This window comes from Panthera tigris, chromosome A1, assembly GCF_018350195.1.
Source record: "Panthera tigris isolate Pti1 chromosome A1, P.tigris_Pti1_mat1.1, whole genome shotgun sequence".
Lineage (NCBI taxonomy): Eukaryota > Metazoa > Chordata > Mammalia > Carnivora > Felidae > Panthera > Panthera tigris.
The window spans coordinates 10208697-10235549 of NC_056660.1; the positions used below are offsets into that span (position 1 = coordinate 10208697).

The window sequence follows — 26853 nt, forward strand, 5'->3', positions numbered from 1 at the left end:
GCAGCTTATGGGGTCCTGGCTCCAGATTTTTCTGATATCAGAAGATCTGAGGTGAGGCCTCTGGATTTGCAGTTTTATCCAGGCCCCAGATACGTTGTATGTGTTGGCGGGTGCAGGAACCCTGCCTGGCCCACCCCAGGACCAGGTACAGACTGGGGACTCTTACTGGGTGGCTTTCTTGCGTATCTGCAGAATGTAAAGTTGATGGCTAGTTGCTTTGTCTTTAAAATGAAATAAGGAGCTGCTTTGGAGAAAGTGCAGCGTGGAATCGAGGCCCGTATGCCCTGGTCAGGTATTTCTTCTCCTTGGGAAAGGAACCAGAAACCCCAGAATTCAAACTGAGCTGTCTTTCTCTGGTTCCGCCATCATTTGGCAGGTTTCCACGGGCTACTGGGCGGGTCGGGGGGGGGGGGCTGTAGTGTGGGGAGTGTGAGTCTCAAACACTAGAGCAGTGCATTGTTAGAACAAAGGTTTTTGGACAATTGACAAGTTTCTAAGGTGTTAGAACCTCTCAGACTGTAGGTACCATGGATTCAGTGGTACAGACAGGAAGGGCTTCAACTTTTTGTGTTACGAAAATAAGATACCCCACGTTTAAGCTTACGTTGTGTTTCTGTAAGTTAGCCACACGGTTAACCGTTCACCACTGCTCTTACAATGTGAAGGAATCATACGAGGTGCTGATTTTTCGGTGGTTGAGTTTATTCTGGAGTGGGTGGTATGACCAGAGATCCTTCTGCCCCTTACCTGTGACTCAGCCCGTGAAACATGCTTTTTGAGGGTGGTGTTTTGAGTCTCTCTCCCAAAACTCTGTCTGAATTGGAATTTTCTTATTTTCACATCCTGAGTGGCATATGGATTTTCACATTATTTGTTTAAATGAGATATGAATCAAAGAAGCAAATGATCTTTTCTTTCCTAAAATATACAGTTACTTCCTCTTTTCTTCCCTTCTGGTTAACTGTCCTTTCTATAAATATGTTTACCCTTTGGCACAGAGAGTATATTGGCCCTTGGCCAACTTTGGTGCCAAGGGAAGAAAAATTTGTATCCCAAACTCCATTTTCCCCTTGACTTCTTTGACAAAACAGAAGATGTGTTTCAGATGGAGTAGTGTCGAATGGGGGTAGGTGGTGGCTCAAAGGAGGACTGTCGCGCCTCTGTGCTCACTGCCACACTGGGGGGGGGGTGCCAGGCCCCCTCCTCCATCACTTCTCTCAACTGGCTGATCACCTTGTAAGAGGTGCAGAACCCATGGAAGGGGGCACAGGGGTTCCCTGCCCCTGAGTGTTGTCCACCTGTCTGCTTGCAGAATTGTGCTTGGCATCCTCCAGTGCTGTGTGTCTCTTTTCCTGAGTTTGCTACTTGGCATCTGAGCAAAAGGCTCCATAGCTCTTCCCATAGGTCAGGTAATATCCTGAACCTGTGCATGCACCGACTTATTTTCATTCTTGTTTAGTTTCCTCCCTTTTACAGGGACGGAGGCAGGGGCTCCGAGACGCCAAGTCTCTGGCCCCGTGTTGCTTAGCTACTAAGCGGCAGAGCCTGGATGCCTCGAGGTGCGAGTCTAGATTCTGTGTAGCTCTGACCAGCGTGCCGTGCTATTCTTTACAGCGGAGCCGGGCCCGGAGCCCCGGTCTCCTGCACTGCAAGCTCTTTCCCTTGTGCTTTGAAACTTTAAGGCGAGAACAGTTTAAAAGAACACCTTGTAAATCCTTGAACTACTGCCTTCTGTCTAGCTTCTCCTCTGTGCCTGGCCATTCCTTTTTGTCGTCTTTAGTTTTGTCCCTGAAATGTTGGCGTTGCCTCGCTCCCGTCTTTCCCATCCAGGCTTGTGGCTTTGGTTCCTTTGTACAGGGGGGACGCTGCCGGTGCCTCTCCTCTTGACCCCTGTGCCCGGCTCCACACCTGGCTATGGGCCGCTGCTGGGTAGATCACGGAGTGTCCTCAGCGCCTCAGGATATTGGGAACCGCACTGTTTTCCCACACATCTGCTTCCCTGCCTTATTCTCTAGCTTGTGAATGGCACCCCAGTGGACTCGGCCACTCCATCCGAATCAAATCCCGGACTCACCTCCGCTCCTTTCTCTCACTCACCAACCCCTCCGGACTCTCCCTTCCCCACCCATTCCATTGGTAGGATCTGTCTCAGCCTGTGCATTCTGCTTCGATATCTCCAACACCTGCTTTTGCTCACAACCTGCTGTGCCCAGACGCTGCCTCGTCTGAATTCTGTCCCGTATCATATCTCTCATTGCCTGCTCCATTAGCTTCTTAGCTGGCACGTCTGTGCCTTTTTTTGGTCCCCGCACAGCCCACCCAATAGGTTCCTCCAGAAACCTGTCTAAGGCACACATTTCAGTGTGGCACTGCCTTTCTTAGAAGCTTCTCATAGCACTTAGGATAGAAGCAGACTCCCTAACGCTGACCCCTTTAATGATATGGCCCCTCCCCCTCCCAGATGTCGCTGCCCCAGCACTTCCATCCCCCTAGGTGTCCCTGCCCCAGTCACCCCACTCCCCCAGGGTGTCCCTGCCCCGGTCACCCCCCCCCCCGAGGGTGTCCCTGCCCCGGTCACCCCCCCCCTCCCCCAGGGTGTCCCTGCCCCGGTCACCCCCCCTCCCCCAGGGTGTCCCTGCCCCGGTCACCCCCCCCCCCAGGGTGGCCATGCCCTAGTATTTCCCTCCCCCACGGTGTCTCTGCCCCAGTCACCCCCCATCCCCCTAGGTGTCCCTGCCCCAGTCACCCCCCATCCCCCTAGGTGTCCCTGCCCCAGTCACTCCCCCTCCCCCAGGGTGTCCCTGCCCCAGTCACCCAAGCTTTGATGCAGAAGCCTGTTTCCAGGCCTCCTTGCTCTTGTAATTTGAAATTTCTGCTGCCTGGAATTTACTTCCTCAGGCACTGTGTCGAGCTCGCCCTAAGCAGTGCTTTCCTCCCTTTAAGCCTCCCCTTCCCTCTGCTGCCCTGCCTTGGGTGAGCTGCCCTCTGTCTCCACCCCAGGTGCTCCCTTGGGGACTCCCGTCAGAACGACAGCCATTGGAGTGGACACTTGTATGCTTGGCTGTTGACCGAGGGACTCCTCTCTCACATGAGCTCCTTGGGCAGCTGCTTATTCGTCTTCCCCAGCTCCTGGCATATTGTGCGGCAGTCATACACTCTCTGATTTTCTGTTTAACAAATGAAAATATGAATTCATACTGCTAATGAGCTGCGAAGGCCCAAAGCACTCGGCATGTGCCAGGCCCCGTTGCGAAAACATAACGCTTGTTAAACCGTTGATCTTTGGCCACATGCCTGGGCTGGTTCTGTCCTCTGCCCATGGGGAGGGCCTGGGGCCCTTCATCCTCAGGCTGGGCGCTGGTGCCTCCAGGTGGGCGGATGGCTGCAGCCCAGTGTGGCCACGACCCCCAGGGACAGCAGATTGGTCTGAAAAGGCAGGCCCTGCCCCCCTGTTGCTGGGCTGGGGTGCGATCGTTTCTGTCCCCTCTGCTGGCATGGATTATCTTCAAAGCAGGTAATTGGAACCAAGTAAATTGGCTGTGGGCTGTGTACCCTGGAGCCTAAGGCCTCCTCTCGAGGACCTGGAATTAAACCTGGAAAGCTCCGGGAAGCTGGAGCCACTGGGGGAGGAGCCGCCCTGGGTGAAGCGTTTTGTAAGTAGGTCACGGCAAAGAAAGTGAAGCCCCGCCGGCTCCCTCCCACAGCCTGGCGGAAGAAAAAGTGGGGCAGAGCCCGTGTGAGACCCTGAGCCCGCAGGGCCACCAGCTGCAAGCTTCCCGTGAGCGCTGTGGCTTCGGCCCGGATGGCGGAGAGGGCCACGCGGTTTCAGTCCCTCCCTCCAGGCTCCTGGGTAGGGCCGCGACCACCCACCGCCTAGACGCCGCCCAGACTGGCCCTAAGCGTGGTGCCACCGGCAGCTTTATGGCCCCGTCCGCTGAGTTTGCAACACGTGGAACCGCACACTAAACGCTTTACGCAGTATCTCACTCGATCCCGCGTCTTAGTGTTTTTTGTTTTCGTTTTTGTATTTAATCCGGTTTTCTGTGATTGCCGTTCTTGGGAGAGTCTGGGAGGACAGTCCAGGGAACAGGAACAAAACGGAGTTAGGAGGTGCAGTCATCTTTCCTGCAGGGGCGTGGGGTCCCTGACTCCCAACCAGGAACAAGATAAGATAGTTGATTAGTGTTGCTTAAATGCCTTGCAATGAATTCCTCTCCAGTTTTCCGGCACTCCAGGGCTTAGGCTGGCCTATAAATCTTAGTCCCAGGTTAGTTGTAAAATCTTGATTTATCTCTCAGAATAGGTGTGCTAACACATTAGTTGGCTTGAATTATTTAAAGTTATCACGGGAAGGTCTTATTTCTATTGCCCGTCCCGATTTGCACTTTAAATATAGTTCCCTGCAGCAATTCACAGGAATTCATGTTGAAAATAGAAAAGGGAAAATTACTTTTAAACAGCAGTTTGGCATATAAGAGCGTGATTTACCTTGGAATAGTTCTCGAACTACACATTAAGGCCAAGCTTTCAAGAATATTTTTTCCCCGCTGAATCTGGAAATTAGTATGAAACCAAACAGCCAACATCCAGCCTCCCGCGGCCACTCCCTTTGGCAGAGCAGGGGGGGATCCCTTCCTCCCTCCCCGCTCCCTGCTCCCCTCTCCCCGCTCCCCTCTCCCCGCTCCCCTCTCCCCGCTCCCCTCTCCCCTCTCCCCTCTCCCCTCTCCCCTCCTTTGGCTCCCAGTGTTACAGTCCCACTGTAGGGACTGTATCCTGTTAGGGTTGTTGGAGGTGACAGGCAGATCCTTACCTTACTTGCCCGGTTTTCTAACTTTTCTTCTCAAATTGCACCGTTTCTCCTTCTTCTTGTCCTTGAAGCGTGAAAGCTCGGATTTTGTTGGCAGGAATTTTAGAAAGGATCCATTGTTTTAAGATTGGATTTATTAGCGGTCTAGCATATGCTGTGCCTTCAGAACGCATTTGGTTCCCCGGTGATTTGTTTAGATTATGGAAACATAAAGGTAAAACCAGAAGGCAAAAAGACACTTGCTTATATTCATTTAATGAGGATGATCTTGCCCTGTAATTTGCTCTTATACCTGAGAGTGACTCTGATGCATGTCTCATGTTAGTGCTGTACTTATTTATTTATTTTTTTTAAGTAAGCTCTGTGCCCAGCGTGGGACTTGAACTCACAACCCCAAGATCGAGTCACGTGCTCTACTGAGCCAGCCACGTGCCCTTATGTTACTGCTTTAAATATTACATAATTTATTTCTATCGGGGAAATTTCACAGCAGAATGTCATAGGGACCAATGATGGTTTTGTGTGTGTGTTTTTTTTAAAGAATATCTTAACTCCAGGCCTTTGTATTTTTGGAGGGAACTAAAATCTAGTTTACTCTTAACTTCAGTTAAGCCTCTCCTGAATAAAGGTATGCTGTCTAGATTACGACAAAGAGGATTTGTAGAATTCACTTGATTTATCGGGAATGTCTTCCTTCCATGTAATTCCTTCATTAAACGTACTCAAATGACATTAGTTGCTGGCTTATGAAAGGTGATGTGTTCGTACCTTTCAGAACCAATACCAAATAAAGGCATGTTTTCTTCAATATAGAGTCTGCATTCTAAAGGACTTTTGTGTTGACATACTCTTCCTTTTCACATAGCCATCTGGCCTGCAAAAAAAGTGAGGTAAGACTAAATCCTGTTTATTAGATGATGAGTCACTGAACGTGTTAAGCTGAGAAGGTTTTTTTTTTTTTTTTTTTTTTTTTTATCTTGACAAAAGAGGGAATTCTAGCCCAGGGAGCTTTGACTGTCTGTGCTTGGAATTAAGAATTGATGGAGTCGGCAGGGACGGATTTTGGACTCAGAGTCGAGTCTTAGATTGACCACGGCTGTTACATCCTGCAAGTTGTTGGAATGTTCTATTTCCTGCAATTCTGTGGTGCTAAGTGGTATTAACATGTTGTGACTTCCTTACATGATGTTCGTTAATAATTCTATTTCTGATATCTTCTCGAGGGCTTTCACTGTGCATGCTAGTTTGGAGGTTAATAAAATAAGACCAAACCAAAGAATTAAATACCCAGAAGCAGAATTTAAAATGGTGTTTGGGCTTAAATCTTTCTTTTTAGAAGTTAATGAATGATTGGGGTTTTTTGGTTGCCGCCTGTGTGTGTGTGTGTGTGTGTGTGTGTGTGTGTGTGTGTGCGCGCGCGCGCGTGTGTGTATAAAATGAAAAAGTAGATCAGATCCTGGTGAAAATAAATTGGTTGTGGGGGGGGACACAGTGAATTCCTTCATTTTGCTGGTGGATATTCCCTAGCGTAAGGAGTAGACAGCCTGTAAGTGATGTGATCCCAGGGCCATCGCAAAGACTTGCATTCACTCATTCATTCATTTGATCAATATTTGTTGACCTTCTCCTATGTGCTGGCTGTGTTTTGGGTGTGGGGCACCACCTTCCTGCCTTCACAGAGCTTACAATAAACGAATATGTCAGGCAAGCAATAAATAAATAAATAAATAAATAAGTGTTACGTCAGTGGTGGTAAGTGCTGTGCAGAAGAATAAAGCAGAATGAGGAACGTAAGGAGGGGTGGTGTTGGGGATTTATTATTTATATGAGGTGGTCTCAGTGGGGCCTCCCATAACATCTGCTGTTACCTAAATTTCACATGTAGAGGTTCATTTGGCTTACGGTTCAGGCTCACCCTGCCTTTTGAGATGCCATCTTGGAAATGGAAGTGATTAAACCACGTTCATTTTACGTCTTAGTGTGAACACGTTTTAGGTTATTTCCTTGGAGCAAATGTTGATGGGAGAGGACTTGAGGCAGTGCATGTCTGCGGGTGGGGGGTAGGGAGGGGTCAGAGGCATCCGAATGGGAAAGGTCTTCTCCCGCCTCTCAGGAGGGCCTCCTCTGTTACCCCAGGAGACCTACCACCGAAGCTTCTTGTACCACATTACAGCTCCGTGGAATCGGCCGTCCGGCCCTTTGAGTCCATTACTGCTCTATGGCATTGCCCATTTTCTCCGGGGGATGCTAATTGGAGAAAGCAAACTCTAGGAGACGCTTTCCTCTTAGCTCCTCAGGGGAAGTGCACTATAACATTAAAGCATATTATTTTTGTCTAGTTAACCTGCCTGCCTGTTGGGTTTATTATTTTGCCTTATATTTTCAAAGTGTTACTGTCATGTTGTTGTTGTTCCAAATGTGGAGCCTAGATGTGTCTCTAGGGTACAGGGATGCCTTTATCTGTGGGCTCCAACTTGAAACCCTACATCGTTCCAAATAGGGAATGATCTTCGCTCCTCTCGCTGTCTTGGCCCCACTGCGTTAGTGGGTTCTGTGAACGGCCCTGCGTGAGGCAGCATTATCTGCACCACACTTCCAGCCTGGGAGCCTCTGAGACGGAAAGCTTGCCCCAGATTCAGCTCTGTTGCCTGCCAGGCTCTGGCAGTGATCGTGCGAGGAGGGAGTTGAACTGCTTCCCGCTGGATTCTCAGGAATCCCCCTTTGCTTTGGAAGGCACCGTCGAGTTGCTAAGAAGTTGTATTTTGTACACATCAATTTCGTAGTTTATATCCATAGACACACGTGGTATGTGCACAGGTTCCAATTCCTCTGAGGTTTATTTCTTCAGCTTGGTAGCCTAAGCACGTTGGCTGTGCACCGATGAATAATTTCAGGTCCGGAGATGAACGCGGCCAGTGGTACTAGTTTGCAGCAAATGCAGCTGGTTTTAAAAATGAGCAAAAATATGTCTTCTTCAAGCACCCTTTCTCCCCGCCCCCCCCCTCCCGTTTTAAGCGAGACTGTTAAATACGAGAATGAATCTTAACCGGTGATCTTAATGTAAAAATGTTTTCTTTTTTCCAGCTTTTGCTTTGGTTTCTGAAGATACAAAGAAAGAGGTCAAGCAATCTAAGGTACTAATTCTAATGATCAAATCTATTCTTCCTGTCTGAGATTCACTTATATTTTCTTTAATGGCAGCTGTAATGATTTCATCTTACGATAGTTCTCAGGTTTCTTTTCACGAACTAATGAGATGTTGGTCCACTCAGACTTTTAATCTCTAGTGGCAACCTGCAGATAAACTTGCTTTATTTATTTTTTATTTTATTTTTTTGAATTTAAATCCAAGTTAGTTAACATACAGTGTAACAATAATTTCAGGAATAGAATTTAGTGATTCATCACTTACATGTAACACCCAGCGCTCATCCCAACAAGTGCCTGCCTTAATGCCCATCATCCATTTAGCCCATCCGCCCACCCCACATCCCTCCAGCAGCCCTCGGTTTGTTCTCTGCAGTTAAGAGTCTCTTATGGTTTGTTCCCTCTCTGTTTTTTTTATCTTATTTTTTAGATAAGCTTGCTTTAAAAAAAAATCCCTTAGTAGTTACAGCAGACCAAGTAGGTTTCAAAAAAAGTATTTTGATATGGATTTAGACATCATAGAAGTCTTGCTGGGATGCCTTAGTTTTCTCTAGTCTGACCACATCTAAACCTGGGCTGCATTTTCCCAGTCTGAGAGAGAGAAGTAGTATGCTGTGTCCCTGGGGTCACAAGAGCCTGAGTCTCCCTCACTTTGTAGGTGGCACCGTGTGGCAGTACTGAAGGTGACTGCCAGGCTTTTTGCACAGTTGGGACCAGGAACCGAGACCCCGGGACTTGATGGAGATGGGATAAAACTCAGCCAAAAATCTGAGCGGCTGCTTTCCCACAATTGTTTGCGTTCAAGAACCTCATCTAAAGTTTACCATTTCGGCTTTGCGCTAGATGAGTTTAGCAGATGAGAAAGAGAAACCATATTTGAAGAATGTGAGTTGTTATATTCGCTAAGGTTCAGTCGACTTCATTTTTTTTTTTATCTCACGATTAGAGTAACAGCATTTTTTATTTTTATTTTTTGTAATGTTTGTTTATTCTTGAGACAGAGCATGAGCAGGGGAGGGGCAGAGAGAGAGGGAGACACAGAATCTGAAGCAGGCTCCAGGGTCTGAGCTGTCAGCACGGAGCCCGACACGGGGCTCAAACCCATGAATTGTGAGATCATGACCTGAGCCGAAGTCGGATGCTTAACCGACTGAGCCACCCAGGCGCCCCAAAACATTTTTTTTTTAATAGAATGTTTCTTTTGTCAACACAGTGTTGTCTTTTCTAACTATACTGTGGGTTTCCTACACAGGAACAATAATAATACTTTCCTTTGGTTTTAAGATCCTTTATGGTTAATAAAACATTTTCAGACATTTCACTTAAAACTTGATCTTCTCAATGATCCTGTTATTGCCAAGCAAAAGAGCTATTCCCATGTCCAGGCACACCTCAGGGAGGATGTGGGTTTGGTTCCACCGCAGTAAAGAGAGTTAAATGCATTTTTTTGGTTTTCAGTGCATAATAAAAGTCCTATTTAAACTATATTGTTGTCGGTTAAGTGTGCAATAGCATTATGTCTAAAAGATATACATACCTCAGTTGCAAAGTACTTTATTGCTACAAAATGCTAACCATCATCCGTGCTTTCAGTGACTTGCAATCTTTTAGCTGGTGGAGGGTCTTGCCTCAATGTTGATAGCTGCTGACCGATCAGGGTGGGCTTCCTGGAGGCTGGGGTGGCCGTGGCAGTTTCTTAAGACGACAGTGAATTTTGCCTCCTTGATGGACTCTTCCTTTCACGAACGACTGCTCTGTAGCCTGTGATGCTGTTTGATAGCATTTCACCTACAGTAGAACTTCTTTCAAAACTGGAGTTAGTCCTCTCAAATCCTGCTGCTGCTTTATCTACCAAGTTTGTGTAATATTCCAAATCCCTTGTCGCTTCAATAAGCTTCACAGCATCTTCAGCAGGAGCAGAGTCCATCTCGAGAAACCACGATTCTTAGCCTCGAGAAGCAGTCCTCACCCGATCACGTCCTATCATGAGATCGCGGCAATGCCGTCCACGTTCAGGCCCCGCTTCTAGTTCTGGTTCTCTCGCTGTTTCCACCACATCCGCAGCGACTGCCTCCACTGACGTCCTGAACCCCCCAAAGTCATTCCGAGGGTGGGAATCAACTTCTTCCAAATGCCTGTGCATGTTGATATTTTGACCTCTTCCCATGAATCATGAATGTCCTGAATGGCCTCTAGAATGCTGAATCCTTTCCAGAAGGTTTTCAATTTGCTTTTCTCAGATCCATCAGAGAATCGCTGTGAGAACCGTAGCCTTACGAATGTGTTTCTTTTTCTTTTTTTGTTTTTAATGAAAACATTTTAATTCTAGTGTAGTTAATATACAGTGTTGTATTAGTTTCAAGTGTATAGTGTGGCAATTCAACAATTCCATGTATTAGAGTTCATCAAGATAAGTGTGCTCTTAATTCCCTCAGCCTGTTTTACTCACCTCCCCCGCCCCCTATGGCAACCCTCTCTTCTCTATAGTTAAGAGTCTTGCTTTGTCTCTTTTTTCCTTTGTTCATTTATTTCTTAAATTCCACATATGCGTGTAATCATACGGTATTTGTCTTTCTCTGACTAGCTTATTTTGCTTAGCATTATACTTTCTAGCTCCATCCATGTTGTTGCAAATGACAAAATATTATTTTTATGACTGAATAATATTCCATTGTGTGTGTGTGAGTGTGTGTGTGTGTGTGTGTGTATCTTCTTTATCCATTCATCTAATGTTAGACACTTTGGCAGCTTCCATAATTTGGCTCTTGTAAACAATATTGCAAGAAACCCAGGGGTGCACATATCCTTTTGAATTAGTGTTTTTGTATTCTTTGGGTAAATACCCAGTAGTGTGATTGCTGGATCACAAGGCAATTTTTTTGAAGAACCTCCATACTGTTTTACACAGTGGCTGTACCAGTTTGCATTCCCACCAACAGTACACGAGGGTTCCCCTTTCGCCACATCCCCACCAACACCTGTTGTTTCTTGAAGATTTTAGCCATGAAATGTGTTTCTTAAATAAGAAGACCTGAGTGTCAAAGTGACTCCCTGATTCATAGGCTGCCGAATGAATGAATGCTGTGTCAGCAGGCATGAAAGCAACATTCATCTCATTGTATGTCACCTCAGAGCTCTTGGGTGACCAGGTGCCTTATCATTGAACAGTAATATTTCCAAAGTAATTTTTTTTTTTTCTGAGCAGGCGGTCTCAAAAGTGGTCTTTGAATATTTAATAAACCTTACTGTAAATGATGTGCTGTCCTCCAGGCTTTCTTGTTCCATTTATAGAGCACAGAGTAGGGTTAGCATAATTCTTAAGGGCCCTAGGATTTTTGCAATGGTCGATGTGCATTGACTTCAACTTTAAGTATCAGCTGCACTGGCCCCTAACAAGAGAGTCAGCCTGTCCTTTGAAGCTTTGTAGCCAGGCATTGACTTCCCCTCTCTAGCTCTGAAAGTCCTCGATGGCATCTTCTGCCAACAGAAGGCTCTTTCGTCTACACTGAAAACCTGTTGTGCAGTGTAGCCACCTTCCTGAATTTTCTTAGCCAGACCTTCTGGGTAACTTGCTGCAGCCTCTACACCAACACTTGCTGCTTCACCTTGAACTTTTATGTTATGGAGACGCCTTCTTTCCACAAACCTCATGAACCCACTTCTGTTAGCCTCACACTTTTCCTCTGAGGCTTCCTCACCTCTCTCAGCCCTCACAGAATTGAAGAGAGTTAGGGCCTTGCTCCGGTTTAGGCTTTGGTTTAAGGGAATGCTGTGGCGGGTCTGATCTTCTAACCAGATCACTTAGACTTTCTCCACATCAGCGAGGCTGTTTCTCTTTCTTGCCACCTGTGTGTTCACTGGAGTAGCACTTTTAATGTCCTTCAAGAACTTTTCCTTCACACTCACAGCACGGCTAATGGTCGGCACAAGAGACCTCGCTTTCAGCCTGTCTCGGCTTTCAACGTGCGTTTCTCACGAAGCTTCATCATTTCTAGCTTTTGACTTAAAAGTGAGAGGCATGAAGCTCTTCCTTTCACTCGAGCACTTGGAGGCCGCTGTAGGGTGACTCAACTGGCCTAATTTCAATATTGTTGCGTCTCAGGGAACAGGGAGCCCAGAGAAGAGGGAGAGAGATGGGAAACCGAACACGCACAACATTCATCCTCGAAGTTCACCATTTACATGGTGTTCCTGGCTTCCCAAAACCATTACAATAGGGACGCCAAAGATGACTGATCACAGATCATCCTAAGAAGTGTAATAATAATGAAAAAAATGGAAATATCACGAGGATCACCAAAATGTGACACAGAGACACAAAGTGAGCAAATACTCTTGGAGAAATGGTACCAATAGACATGCTCAACGCAGGGTTGCTACAGACCTTCAATTTGTAAAAAAAAAAAAAAAAAAAACAAAAAGAAAAACAACACAGTGTCTGCAAAGCACGATAGAGGAAAGTGCAATAAACCGCAGAATGCTGTATAGCAGAGAAAACTTACCCTCAAAGAAGTTACGTGATTTAACTGAGGTCACGTGGCAACTCAAAGGTGAAGTCAGAATCTAATTTTCCTGAATCCTTGAATTCTTGCACACTGCACACAGCTGTGTGCATTAGAACGTGTGTGTGTGTGTGTGTGTGTGTGTGTGTGTGTGTGTGGCAATAATCAAGCTCATTTGTAATGAACTTAAAGTGCTACCTAAGGAATATTACTAGGGAATTAAAATTTTGTGTAATGAATTTAGAATTCTAGCATATACTTTCAAATATAGGTTTTTAACTCCTGTTTCCAAATGAGGAAATGTATGTATCCCTCTTCTTAAATACGTATATAAATATAGGTAGAAAATAAGGTAACTCTTATATCGTAGTGTCATTTTTCATCCAAAGGTATTAAAGCCCTTGAAAAATGTCATTAACCCCATCTGTGCTTAGGCTGTGAAGCCAAAAAAGCCATTAATCCCCTGAGGAAAGGCAGTGATAAAATGTTTACTGTAGACCATACCCGAGACTGGGAGAGAAGAATTAATTTGTCCAAGGTCACCCAAAGTCTGTAGATGAACCTGGAGATAGGAGTGAAGGCTCTTCACAACAGCCACGTTCATTTGGGATCATGAGTTTATCACCATCTGCAGAATTGATGGGGACCTGCCCTGCCTTGCTGCTCAGAGGCGGCTGCCTTCCATCCCCCCCTCACAGCACGGCTTGCTTTCGTCAGGGCCCCAGACAGGGCTCTCTAGAATGCAGGCAGCCCCACTCAGGGCTGGGGGCCTGCCCCACACAATGTTCGGACTCACTGGTTGGCATCAGGTGGCTTGCCATCCAAATTCTGGGTGCTGCCGGTGCCCTGCTGTACCTCCCGGGAGCTGACCTCTGGGCCCAGGCTCCTCTTTTGGATTCCTGGTCCCTGGCATTGACCCGGATTCTGACCTCCCTCAGCTTTTAGGGGAGCCTGCCCACCCAGGCTTGTGCTCCAGGCCACGGTACCGCCTCAACCATGGCCTTGTCCCGGCTTCAACCCACAGTTTCACCCACTTATGCCCTGTGGTGGCTTGTGATGTTGTGTCCTGTATGATGTAGGGTTAGAGTTGAGCGCTGTGGTTCACATCCCTTCTCCAACACTGATACGCAGTGGAGACCCTCTCTGTGTCTCAGCTTCCTCATCTGTAAGATGGGGCAGTAAGACCTATATCAAAAAGCTGTTTGGAGGAGGAGGAGGGGGATGGGGTGTGTGTGTGTGTGTGTGTGTATGTGTCCACCACTTAAAACAGTGCCAGACCCTACCTGATGTGACAGCAAGAAATATTTTACGCAGCTTTTTGAGCTGAACCTAAACAAATCAAAGTAGGAAGAGGAACCATAGGGCTTACTGCTTTTATCAGTGAGATTTCTTTTTTTTTAATTTTTTTTTTAACATTTATTTATTTTTGAGACAGAGAGAGAGAGAGCATGAACAGGGGAGGGTCAGAGAAAGAGGGAGACACAGAATCTGAAACAGGCTCCAGGCTCTGAGCTGTCAGCACAGAGCCCGATGCGGGGCTCGAACCCACGGACCGTGAGATCATGACCTGAGCCGAAGTCAGACGCTTAACCAACTGAGCCACCCAGGCGCCCCAAGTGAGATTTCTTTTATGGCATAAGTTGACTTCACGTGAAATAGATGAAGGTGATGATGAAAAGAGTAGTTAGGTGACAACTATTGAGCATTTTCTTCAGGCAGATGCCATGCTCAGCAGTATATTACCTAATGAAACGCCCACAATCCTGTGCTGCAGGTCTTGTAATTACCATTCCTGTTTTACAGATGAGAAACTGAGGCCTGAGCTAGTAAGTGGTGGGGGCAGAATTCAAACACAGGACCGGCTTCCGGCCGAGTCCACTGATGGGCACATCCTGATCAGTTCATTTATTCAAAAGACCAAGGGGGTGGCGGTTGGTGGTGACCAGGTACAGGATGCCATTTTACTTCCCTTTCTTCCGAAAAGATTCGATAGATGTGAAGGATTTTGAGGAGGTTTTATCGTCTTTTCACGAAGGATTTATAAACTAGGCATTACGGGCGTGGATTGCAAGTGTTCTAACGTATTGTGACTTAACAAATAAAACCTGTGTCAGGGGGTAACTTGGATTTGTCTTTCCCCGGCTAGGGTAGGAGCTGTCTGTGGAGTAGATGCATTAGTAACAAATCCCTTTCCTATCTGAATAGCAATTCAGTTGACTTCTAAAACTCTGACAGTGAACCCATTTTGACTGATATTGATAGTGTTAAGAAATGTGGGGCAGCAGAGATACTAAAACGAACCATGTGTTTCTTCCTAGGAAGAGCTAAGGCTTTTCAGGAGGGGAAACTGGAGACAGAATTCTAAATGTCCTGTCAGTTCGTTCATTTAGTCTAATTTTCTTTCTCAGAGGGGAAATTGCTCAAGACCGTTTTGGATCCATTCAGTTCACTTAATTCGACCGTTCTTGGATGTTTTCTTCTTACAGTTTACAAATTGAGCCATTCGAAATGGTTAATCACGTCCGATCTATTGTTTTCAGCCAGTTGGAGCTGCGGTGTTTAATAGCAAATGGAAAGATGTGGCCTTTTTGGTCGATTTTCTTTGATTTCACAAAGAGATGTGGTGGGATGTCCAGTTGGTTTCCAGCGTTAAGTTATTCATTTGGGAAATACTGAGTTCAGGGTTTTTTTGTTTTGTTTTTTAATCTTTCAGTTTATTGTTAAATGTGACTCTTGTCGTGAGTGTCATGGTGCTTTCACCTGGTGCGTGTTTCTTTTTTTTTTTCAGTATATGAAATTTATTGTCAAATTGGTTTCCATACAACACCCAGCGCTCATCCCAAAAGGTGCCCTCCTCAATGCCCATCACCCACCCTCCCCTCCCTCCCACCCCCCATCAACCCTCAGTTTGTTCTCAGTTTTTAAGAGTCTCTTACGCTTTGGCTCTCTCCCACTCTAACCTCTTGTTTTTTTTTCCCTTCCCCTCCCCCATGGGTTTCTGTTAAGTTTCTCAGGATCCACATAAGAGTGAAACCATATGGTATCTGTCTTTCTCTGTATGGCTTATTTCACTTAGCATCACACTCTCCAGTTCCATCCACGTTGCTACAAAGGGCCATGTTTCGTTCTTTCTCATTGCCATATAGTACTCCATTGTGTATAGAAACCACAATTTCTTTATCCATTCATCAGTTGATGGACATTTAGGCTCTTTCCATCATTTGGCTATTGTTGAGAGTGCTGCTATAAACATTGGGGTACAAGTGCCCCTATGCATCAGCACTCCTGTATCCTTTGGGTAAATTTCTAGAAGTGCTATTGCTGGGTCATAGGGTAGGTCTATTTTTAATTTTTTGAGGAACCTCCACACTGTTTTCCAGAGTGGCTTCCTGGTGCATGTTTCTTGAAGAAACACCTCTGGAGGAAGACAGGGTGTGCATCATCACGTGGGTGTAAGAAATGAACGTTGGAAAGAACTCAGAAGACCGACCTGGGTTTTCATCCTGGTTCTGTGGCTCTGTTGTCTCATTTCTAAAAGGGGAGCATTGGATTGGATCATCTCTAATGCTCTCTTTTTTTAAAAATTATGGTAGGGCATGGGTGGCTCAGTCGGTTAAGCGTCTGACTCTTGGTTTCAGTTCAGGTCCTGTTCTCACGGTTCGTGTGATCGAGCCCCAAGTTGGGCTCTGCACTGACAGCGTGGGGCCTGCTTGGAATTCTCTCTCTCTCCTCCTTTCTCTGTCCCTCCCTTGCTTTCTGTCTCTCTCAAAAGTAAATAAATAAACATTAAAAATTATGGCAAAATACATCTAACGTAAAAGTTACGATCTTAACCATCTCTAAGTGTACAGCTGAGTATCGTGAAGTGTATTCATAGTGTTTGTGCAAACGTCCTTCAGGTCTCTTTTTACCTCACGAAACTGAAACCGTCCCCATTAAACAGCTCTCTGTTCTCCTCCCCCGGCCCCTGGCAACCACCCTTCTAATGTCCGTTTCTGTGAATCGGACTACGCCATAAGTGGAATCGTACAGTACTTGGCTTTTTTGTGTCTGGCTTATGTCACGAAGCATGATGTCCTCAAGGTACATTGGTGTTGTAGCATGTGACGGAACTCCCTTCCTTTCTAAAGCTGGATAATATTCCGTGGTGCGTCTACGCCATATTTTCTTTACCCACTCCAGTGCTACTTTTAGATCGAAACTTTCGAATTTTCGGTGATCCTCATCTGCCAGCCAAAGCTGTGGAGTAGGCAGTGTGGCCGAGGGGTGGGCAGCAGGTTAAGGGTGAAAGCCGGGTAGCATGTCCGGTTCTCAGGCGGGTGCTGCTTCTCCAAGGGCGGGCTGTTGTCCTGGCCAACGGTGGCATTTAGAGCGTGTGGAAGATGCAGTGAGTCTATACCTGCTGGCTTATGATAACCCGGCTTTGGTTCAGCACAGGTAGAGAAATGGCTTAAGTGTTCCAGCACTTTTTAGGGTTTTTTCCCCCCAAAAAGTCTGTATTTTATCAAGGTTAAGTGACGTGTCACTGGATCCCGAGGCATAACAAATGAGTCCATAATAAGTATGGGGTTCTTCTCCACTCAGTGGTATTTCTATTCTTGAGACAAAGATCGTTTCAGGAAATGCTGCCAAAGGTAGACACTCTCCTGTGTTTTGCTCTCTCTCCTCCCTGTCTCTTGTCATGGTCCCTTTGGCGTTTTGAGAGGATACCTCTCTGTGTGGCTGTATCTTGGCTTTTAAACTGTTCCCGGTTTTGTTGGCAAAGGCTTACAAGTACGTTTCTTGTTGCAGTCTGTGAAGAAAATTGAAGGATGTCTGCCGCTGTCCAATTGTTATAATTATAGCAAATGGCAGTCGAAAGCAGAAAAGGGCAATTAGAGAGAAAATTCCTTCCTGTCTGCTGGAGAAGACAAGGAAAATGGCAGATTTAGCTGCTTACGCTTTGCACTTTGTCAGAGAAATATTTTTTTTAATGTTTATTAGAGAGAGAGAGAGAGAGAGAGAGAGAGAGAGTGTGTGTGTGTGTGTGTGTGTGTGTGTGTGTGTGTGTGTGTGTTGGGGGAGCAGGGGAGGGGCAGAGAGAGTGGGAGAAAGAATCCCAAGCATGCTCCCCGCCGTCAGCGCGGAGCCTGATGTGGGGCTCCATTTCATGAGCCATGAGATCATGACCTGAGCTGAAATCAAGAGTCCGACACTTAACCGACTGAGCCACCCAGGAGCCCCACCAGAGAAATCTTTCAGGAACCCCTCCCCTGATCTACCCGGGATTGGGAACAGGTATTTCTTTGCTCACGTCCAGATTTCCATGTCCAGAGCTCTTCTCTAAGAAGCCCCTTCCGTGCTCCTGAAGTCTCATGAACCAAAGGCTGAGTGCCTCCTGGGGCCTTGCTTAGGCCCCCGGTGCTCCTCCTCAGGTGGGAGAGAACATGGCGGTGATGTTCTGGATGACAGTATGTCTGAGCCCACGAGATGATAAGTACCATAGTTAGTGGAGGTCCTCTTCATGGGAAACACACACTCGCGGCATCGATACGGTCTCCGTTCGGTTTGCCATGCTTTTGACTTTACGGGGTTTTAAGTGAACTCTCCCAAGACCAGTGGGACCCAGTTAAGTGTTAGCTCCATTTGATACAGGAGGCGAGAGGCCCAGTGACTTGCCCAAAATCACGTAGGAAAGGGGTAGCCCCGTAGGAGGCTCCCACCAGGAGGCAGAAGTACGTCGTTGCTGTTCCCTCCCTCCTAAGTTTTCGTCTGTTTCATTAGGGAGCATTGTCAAGCTCTCGTCGTCCGCGTCGTCCCCAAATGTTGCTGCGTGCCGTTCATATGTGTTTGGTGTTTTGCTAGCTATGGTATACGACGAGACTTAACCTGACTTACCTCCTTCTCTTTTGTCTAAAATACAGAATTTGGAGAAAGGTGGTATCTCAAGGAAGAGTGACGTAGGTAAGTAATGACTTTTTTTTTTTTTTTTAACTTACGAGTGTGTGCCCAGGTACGTTTCTTATAAATTATATTTCAGTGAAGTGAATTTCTCCTTCTGATTTTATTTATGAGGTGAAGATCGCTGTGCAAATGTTCTGGTCTCTCCCGAAGACACGGGGAGAACACTTTTCAGATTGACATAGTGGCTCGTGATTTGTATTGGAAACGACAACTCGTATGTTAGATTTGATGTCCTTGGCCACCATTTGGTGAGTTTCCAATGAGGGCAGACGGCTATGCGTGGTGGCGGCTGTGGGGGCCGCGGAGGTGAGCAGGGCGCAGTGTCTGATGTGAGAGGCCCGCTGACCTCGGCCTGGAGCCAGAGTCACTTGTTGACGGGCAGACACTGTTTCCCCTACAGGTTAGCTTGCCAATCACTTCTGTCAAACCCATCCCGAGAACCCTGGCGCAGAAGCAGCGACTTGTGACTTTGTGGACACCCCTACACTTCCATCCCGGCCCGTGTTCACCCTATTTTGTCCTCCCTTTCAGGATATTGTAAGCATCTTCAGAAATGTAACCACGACATCAGTTTCTCCTTCTTCTTCTTCTCCCTCCTCCTCCTTCTCCTCCTCCTCCTCCTCCTCCTCCTCCTCCTCCTCCTCCTCCTCCTCCTTCTTCTTCTTCTTCTTCTTCTTCTTCTTCTTCTTCTTCTTCTTCAGCTGTGAGAAATATGCCTCAGTGTGAGAGCATAAGACTGATGTCTGCATGTTGGGTCTCTTCCCAAAGGGTGTGAACTTTGTCGACGTCAGTCATCCTAGGGTAGGCCATGGAGACCCACAAGGTGGGCCTTGGACAGGAGGGGAAGGGTACACTTTCCTCTCTAGGCCTGCCTTGTGTGGGGCTGGGCTCTGCAGGGTCTAGATGGCAGGAGAGGCTCCCTGGGTGGAAGGGGCAGGATGGCCTGTACTGGGGCCCGGGCATGCAGGGGACCACGGGGGCATGGGTCGGAGACTTCCGCTCTGAGACTGCGTATTTAAGGAGCGACGTTGGGTCATTGCCTTTTCTTCTTTGTATCACGACACCCTGTATGGCTCAGCCACTCCTCCCCACGTGGAGATGTTCTGTCAGCTGTCAACCCTTGTGGGTTGGGCATTGGTTTATTCTATGGGAGCTGATAGGGCTCCTTATAGAAAATGGTTATTAAATGAACTAATGATGCTAGTCTGGAACATGGGCTTGAAAGTGCCAAGGGGAAGTTGCCTGGAAAAGTAAGTCAACATCCTTGCTCTGACAAGTGGTCAAATCTAGTGATACGTACCTTGGTATCAGCATGTCCGAACAAGACCCAGGAGGCTTATTTGCCCACAGGGTTAACATGGGTCTGCAGGCCCCGGGTGGGGGGCCTATAAAAGCAGCCCTCCCAGAAGGATCAGAGTCGCGGCCGACTCCCAGGGCCTCCTCCCAGGGCAAGGAGGCCTGCTTTCTGTTTGGGCTCACTGCCTCGTCAGTAGATTCATGGGCGAATGTTGTTCTCACCAAGTAAAACACAATTGGAGTGGCTCTGCACGTGTGTGTGTGTGTGTGCGTGTGTATTTAAGGTCTCTAGCGCTTTTGCTTTTATCAGAAGAACCCCACGCTATTTCCTGTCACGATGAAATCCGTGTTTCTAGATGACGTCTGACCAGGAAAGACTGGCTATTCGTAGAGCGGTTGGCACGTGATAGGTGCTCAGCAGCTGAAGAATAGAGAACATTCGTTTGCTTTTTCTTTGAAGAATGTTTCTCCCTCAGGGATCTTCTCTGACCACCTCCTTGGTTCTGTCACCTTTCCTTAATGCTCTGCAGCTCACCCTTGGTCTCAGAACCGCAATGGTCATTTCCTAGCCTTGACTGACTTCCTTTTCTTCCTTTCTAGACCACTATGCCCCTCATTATTGTCAGGCACTTAGTGGGCAACCCGTTTCTTCTGCCTTCCTGGAGGAGAGCAAGGGCAGTCCGTCTTGAGTTGTGACGGTGTTTGCTGATGGCAGATGGCAGTGAGTTCAGAGTAGTTCAAGGGAAGTGATGAGGAACTAGTAGGATTGTCTTACTTAGCTCCACTGACTGGGCAGTGGGAGCTCAGGAGTCAGAGAGTGGGGGCAGCACAGGAAGAGAAGACGGCGGCCAAGGTGGGCCCTGGGGTCTGGACTTAGCCAGAATGTGACCCAGTTTGGGGGGCTTAGGATCTCTGTCAGCAAAATAGTTCTTGCAGCTGCTGTAAAGAACATCAGTAAATTAAGCGTACAAGTGATTTTCAGCACCTAACTGTGCTAGCCTGTTTGTTTGTTTGTTTGTTTGCTTGTTTTTCCTGGAATGGAGGTGGGGCTGAATGGCGTGTGATTGATTTTCTGTCATTCATTATTAACAGGGCTTTAGGAACTGGGTTGGGTAGACCCTTACTTTTTTGTCTCCTTGCTAGTAACTGCCCCATGTGCATCCGACTTCCTAGCCATACCCGTTACTGTGTTCAGGGCCATAATTCCCCTTGCTGTCCCCTCTGTCGGGAAGGTCCTCCCATCCCTTCTTGGGGCATCCCCAGGACACAGTGTCCCTGTCCCTTCTTCTCTGGGATCCCGGATGGCTCCGTGGCCCTTCCCCAGTTCGAAAGCTGCTAATCTCTAGCTCCACCCTCTTAGTGTGGCACTTGTCCTTCATGCTCAGATCTGGCTGAGCCAGCCTCCCTCTCTAGACCCAGCTTCCCTCTCTAACTTTATCGTGGACTGTTCCCTTCATCTTTTTCTCAGAAATGCTTGACAGATTCACCTACTCCTGATGCTGCAGAGATAAGGCGGGCCGTGGGCTCTGTGATAACCCCACTTCCTTCTCTGCCACTGCTCTGCTACCCTCTGTGCCCGAGTCTGCAGAAAATCGCTGCATTTTATTTATTTATTTTAAATTTAAAAACATTTTTAAAAATTATTTTCTTATTTTGAGAAAGAGTGCAAGTGGGGGCGGGAGGGGGGAAGGGGGAGAGAGAGAGAGAGAGAAAGAGAGAGAGAGAGAGAGAGAATATCCCAAGCAGTTTCCACATGGTCAGTGCACAGAGCCTGACACGGGGCTTGAACCCGTGAAACCGTCAGATCATGACTTGAGCTGAAGTTGGATGGTTAACCGACTGAGCCACCCAGGTGCTCTGAAAATTGCTGCATTTTAAAGGGAACTCAGGAAAGGCCCCTTTCCAGGAGCTCTGCTTGCACATGTCCCCCCTCTGTGCTCCCTCAGTTTTGCACTTGGCTCCATATTGGAATGGCTGCCTTCTGCCTCCTGCACTAGACTCAGGCCCGGATGTGATGGGACTGTGCTTGCTCACCTCTGTGTGCCAGAGCCTTGCACTCAGCACAGGCTTCGAGATGTTTGCTGGGTGAGTGCACCTAGCGTGCGTGATCAAGGCATGAGCAAAAGGAAGGTGATGGTTTCTTAGATGCAGAAAAAACAAATACAGCTCATAGCACACGACTCGGGCATAAGCAGAGGGGAATAACTCCCTTTTTTTCTTCTTGCAAAGCCTCTTCTCCACATGGAGGAACTGTTGTCTTTGTGGGAACAGTGGGAGTTTTGCTGATCTGGTAGAAGAAATGGCAGGAGTTGATTACTGCAGGATTAACGTTTTGGCAGATGGATTTGCTCTTTTAAAACCTCTGTTACGAATTATTGTGAACATACAGGAAGCTACAAAGAGTAATACAATGATATCTAGGTAGTTACCACCTAGTTTAAGGAATAAGATACTCCTAACACAGCTGAAGCTTTTTTACTATTATCTTGATATGGTGTTTATAGCATTCTCATGTAATCTTTTATATTTTTACATCATACATGATATATATGCATCCATATAGTATATATCCATCTTCTGTATGTTTGTGTGTATCTTTTCACAAACGATTGATTTATATAGTTGTGCCTTTGTGGCTTTTTTTTTTTTTTTTTCAGTCTATACGACTCATCTATAATATCCATCTGGATCGATGCAGTTTTTATTGCTGTATAGTATTCTAATTTGTGTATCTTGTTAGCGGGTTTTGAGTTGCCTCAAACTTTTTCCTTTTACACCGTCCTGCTGTGAGCTCTCCTGTCCTATATCCTTGTTTTTACACCTATGCAAGTTTCTCAAGGATGATTAGTAGGAGTGGAGTTTCTGGGTCATTGGGAATGTGCATCTTCAGCTCTATTAAATTTTGCAAAAATCATTCTCTGAAGTTTATTCCATTTTTAACAAAAGCAAGCCTTGATCACCCCTTTTTTGATATGTCACTTACATTAATGTTTCAGATGTAGTAGATTGAAAATTACATTTCAGTTGAAATATAAGACACCCGTTTAAGGCTTATCTGTGTGTCCTATTTATAGAGCCAAGAAGCTGATTTGAAATAGAGGTAGGTATGTGGAATGTTCATATGTATATAAATTCCTAAAGGAAAAGAATTAGGTCATATTCAGTAGGTTGTTGAGCATTTCCTTTTTAAATTTTTTATTGAGTCTTAACCAAAGAGCATTTTGGCTTATTTTTAGGATCTAGATGGCTCATTGTGGAGCTATTTGTTGTATGAATATCGGAGTGAGTGAATAAATGAGCGGAACTATAGAACTGAACAGAAGAGCAATAAAATATAATGGAATAAAATTAAAACCAGATTATGTCCCTGAGTCGAGCTGTTAAAGGGAAAGGCACATGGCGGGGGTCAGGTCACCACGTTCGTTGCTGTAAACCTGGCTGGAGGCAGCAGTTTACGTGAAGTCTGCCTTCTGCCAACACACGATGGCCGTTTCTATGTGTTGCTTTATTGCAAGCTCAGAACCTCATGTGCTTCTCTGCCGTGGGGACTGAGCAACACTCTTCACTGGCAAGACCTCCGATAGTCGTCCCCGGTCAGGTGGGCCTAGCGTGCGAGGTTTCCTACTTTGCTAGCCATTGCAAGAAAGTTGGCCGCCCTGAGGTGAGTCTCTAGACGGCTGGCAAATATTTCCAGTGTTGTTGGAGACGGACTTTTATGCCACGCTTCTTGCTAACACCCTGCTGCTGTGGAATTGTGGCTGTTTTCCTGGAGATAACACTTCATTCGGGCTAGGTGCCTCGGGAAGCAGGGTAGAGATTATTGAGGTATTTATTTGCAAGCTCTTGTGAGCTCATGGGACAGAAGCAGCCACTGGTGAATGTCACCTTGAAGAGTCATCCAGAATATTCTTGAGGTAGTACGTACGTCTGCGAGGGCTGCTGAATCGAGGTACCGCCAGTTGTGTGGCTTAAACAGCAGAAATCTGCCTCACAGTTTCAAAGGGTAGAAGTCTCCGATCAAGGGGAGGGCAGGGGTTGCTTTGTTCTGAGGAACTTTCTCCTCGGCTTGTAGATCGCTGTCTTCTCCCTGTGGCTTTATATCATCTTCCTTCCATGCGTCTGTGTCCACATTTTCTCTTTTCACCAAATATGATCAGGTGAGCACCTCCACTAACGACCTCACTTTACCTCGATTACCTTTGTGAAGACCTGGGTCCAAATAAGGTCACATTCTGAGGTCCTGGGCATCAGGACTCCAGCATACGCGGTTTGGGAGACACGCTTCAACCCATAACAGCAACAGTACAATGGAGGATAATGTGGAAATTTTTGGAAGGCTCGTGGCACACAAGATTCTCAGCTGCTGGGGAGGCTAGTGTTCTAGACATTCTCATACTTTCTCACGTTCATAGTCATTCTTTGGACAGATGCAGGTGTGGACTCACGGTTTGTTACCACGGGTTTGATCTAGGACAGCGAACTCATTTACCTGCTCACTTCTTTTTTTTTTTTTTTTTTTTTTTTTAACCTGCTCACTTCTAAGGGAGGATGTTTCAGAGATCATTGTAAAAAGAGATTTTGTCACTGTGATTACATTTAAATCGATTTTTCCCCCCTAAGAGTTTATAGCCTGAAGGCTTGCCTTGTTTTTAAGTTTATTTCAGTTGCTGAAAAATAAATACCTGAAAAAAAATTTGTTTTTTCCTTTGGTTCTAGATTTAAAAGGAATTGTATTTGTCATCCAGAGTCAAAGTAATTCTTTTCATGCAAAGAGAGCAGAACAGTTAAAACAAAGCATCTTAAAGCAAGCGGCAAATCTTACACAGGTAGGTAGCGATGGCTGGGATGTCTGCTCCTTACTTCTTTGTTGATACATTTGTGTTTTCCAAAGTACTCCATCTATAGAGAATCAGTTTCATTCAGATGAAAATAACTCGTCTGACTTGTTTTGCCTATTTTATATTGACTGGTGTTTAAAATGCCCTAGTTAATTCCTAATGCTCCAAGCATCATCTTCTAAATTTTTCTGATTTTGTTAAATTTAAGAGACTTATGTAATTGTGTAGGACTGTTGTGATTTTGCCATATAGTATGAGAAAAAGAGGGGGAAGGAGTAACATTTTAAAAGCAGGGCTTAAAATAGCAGAGATAATTAATGTTCAAAATTTTAGTACCAGGTTCTAAGGCAATTTTCATGTTGAAGTAACATTTTCATTAACCTTAGTGTGATGTTTCCTCCGTGAGTCTCTTAATCTCTTTTTTTAATTGGATATCATTAATTGAGCCTTTGAGTTGATTTGTAATGTAATATCCAAGAAGGATTAAGAAGAGAAAGATCGACCCATGCAGGTACATTTTAATAATATTTAAAATAGGCATGAACTGAATCTAAAGCTGTTATGAGTAATGCTGGCAGGTTGAGTAAAGGAAGACCTACCTTCTTCTCTTCCCACAGAGGTGCTTTCTTCTTTAGCCGAGCAAAAAAAAAAAAAAAAATTCCTCCAAGCCTACTCGCCACACTGCATTACCATGGCCTTCAAGACAGAAGTGCTTGTCTGTAGATAAATGCCATCCCTCAGCTCTCTCGGCATCGCTTTGACGGGAAATGTGCTTTCTTTCTGTTGGTGGGTGCTGGGATAAATAAAGGATTGGAAATATCAATGGAAAAATTAGCAGCCTTAATGGGATTCAAGGCAGAGACGCTGCTGAGAATAAGGTTTAGTTGTGCTTAATCTTTAAATGCTTTACATATACAAGTCATCCAACCTCCCAGCATCCTCGTGAGGACGGGTCCTTTGTTTCCCTACTTGGAGCATTGTACCTTCTCGAGGGAGACAAAGACTTACGTGCCAAAAGCAGATTTTTTTTTTTTTTTTTTTTTTTTTGGTAACTGGCTCTAGGAGCAGCTTGATGGGTTTAAAATTCTTCCTTGTCTGGAAACCCAACTTTTGAAGATTTTCTTCTACTAAACCTTGTCTGATTTCATCAGAGAGGCAGACGAGCGGCAACCTCGACTGGTCTTCCGTTCGCTCTGGTAAAGGCACTAGTGGAGCTGCTAAGCCAAGGCTGTGGCGGGGAGGATGGGGAATCGGTAGCCTGAATAATCCCTCACTTGGGTCCAGGCAGGCGTTAATGGAATTTTGCTCAGTCGGGCCTTGGCAGTTACCCCAAATCGTGGAAGCAGTGATGACATCAGGACAGAGTTATGTGTGGCTTACTCATATATGAATTAAGAGCATGTGTATCCCTACGTGCCCGTAGGTGTCCTTGCTCTCAGAAATACCTTCCCTCTTACAGAGGCAGAGTCATGTGGTTTAGATTCTGTGTCTCCCCCATTTACTCCGGGTGACTCGGCTTTTGCTTCCTCCGTCGCACCTTAAACCTAGAGGGCAGGTCAACATATGGCAGTTGAATCGAATCCAGAGGAAATTGAACAAATTAAGATTAAAACTTACTTTAAGTAGATTATGTTACCCATTTGAACATTTTTTTGTTAATTCTTAAATTGATAGTGGTCAAAACCCCTCTCCTATTAACTAAAATAGCTATGTGACCTCTCCCAGTGAAACTAGAGTGTAGGGAAATGAGTAAAAAGAAATTGAGTCTGAGTTGGGGCTAGGGAAATGTGATCTCATGGGTGAGTGAGTCTTTGAGGGACCATGTGGAAAAGAAGAAGAAAATTCACTGGACTGCTTTAACACAGACAACATGGCCATGACTTAAGGAAGGTGGAGATGCACTTCCCCTCACGAATGGTTGAGTTAGTGGGTGGCCTGGGGGTGGGCAGCTCAGCTCAGCTCCAGATTCCTTCTGTTTTCTTATTTTCCCATGGGGCTGAGGTGTCTTGTCCTCCCTGGCATGGTTGGAACTGGTTTACCCCCACTACATTCACATTCCAGGGTGTGGAGGACAACCGGTTTCCTTTTAGGGATGTGACCGTGAAGTTGTACACATCATTTCCCCTGCATACCGTTGTCCAGGACATAATCACATGGCACACTGAGGCTGGAAAGGGTAATATCTAGTCGGTGGCCTTTGGATCCACTCAGAACTCAAGGAGCTCTAATCACTAAAAGGAAGAAGAGACAAAGTGACATCTCCGCTAAAGTCAGGATTTTGTTTACACATCAAGGACTCGCATTCCAGCATCGTGCCTAC

General features: G+C 46.1%; 1 protein-coding gene across 3 annotated transcripts in view; it reads left to right on the forward strand.

Moving 5' to 3' along the window:
• B3GLCT (beta 3-glucosyltransferase) overlaps positions 1–26853 on the forward strand; it is a 118963-nt gene that overhangs the window by 8361 nt on the left and 83749 nt on the right. For all 3 annotated transcript variants that reach the window (XM_042994843.1, XM_042994782.1, XM_042994727.1), the window contains exons 2-4: positions 7892–7941; positions 18360–18399; positions 24412–24521. In XM_042994843.1, coding sequence (XP_042850777.1) covers positions 7892–7941; positions 18360–18399; positions 24412–24521 — 200 coding nt within the window. The remainder of the gene's footprint in view (positions 1–7891; positions 7942–18359; positions 18400–24411; positions 24522–26853) is intronic.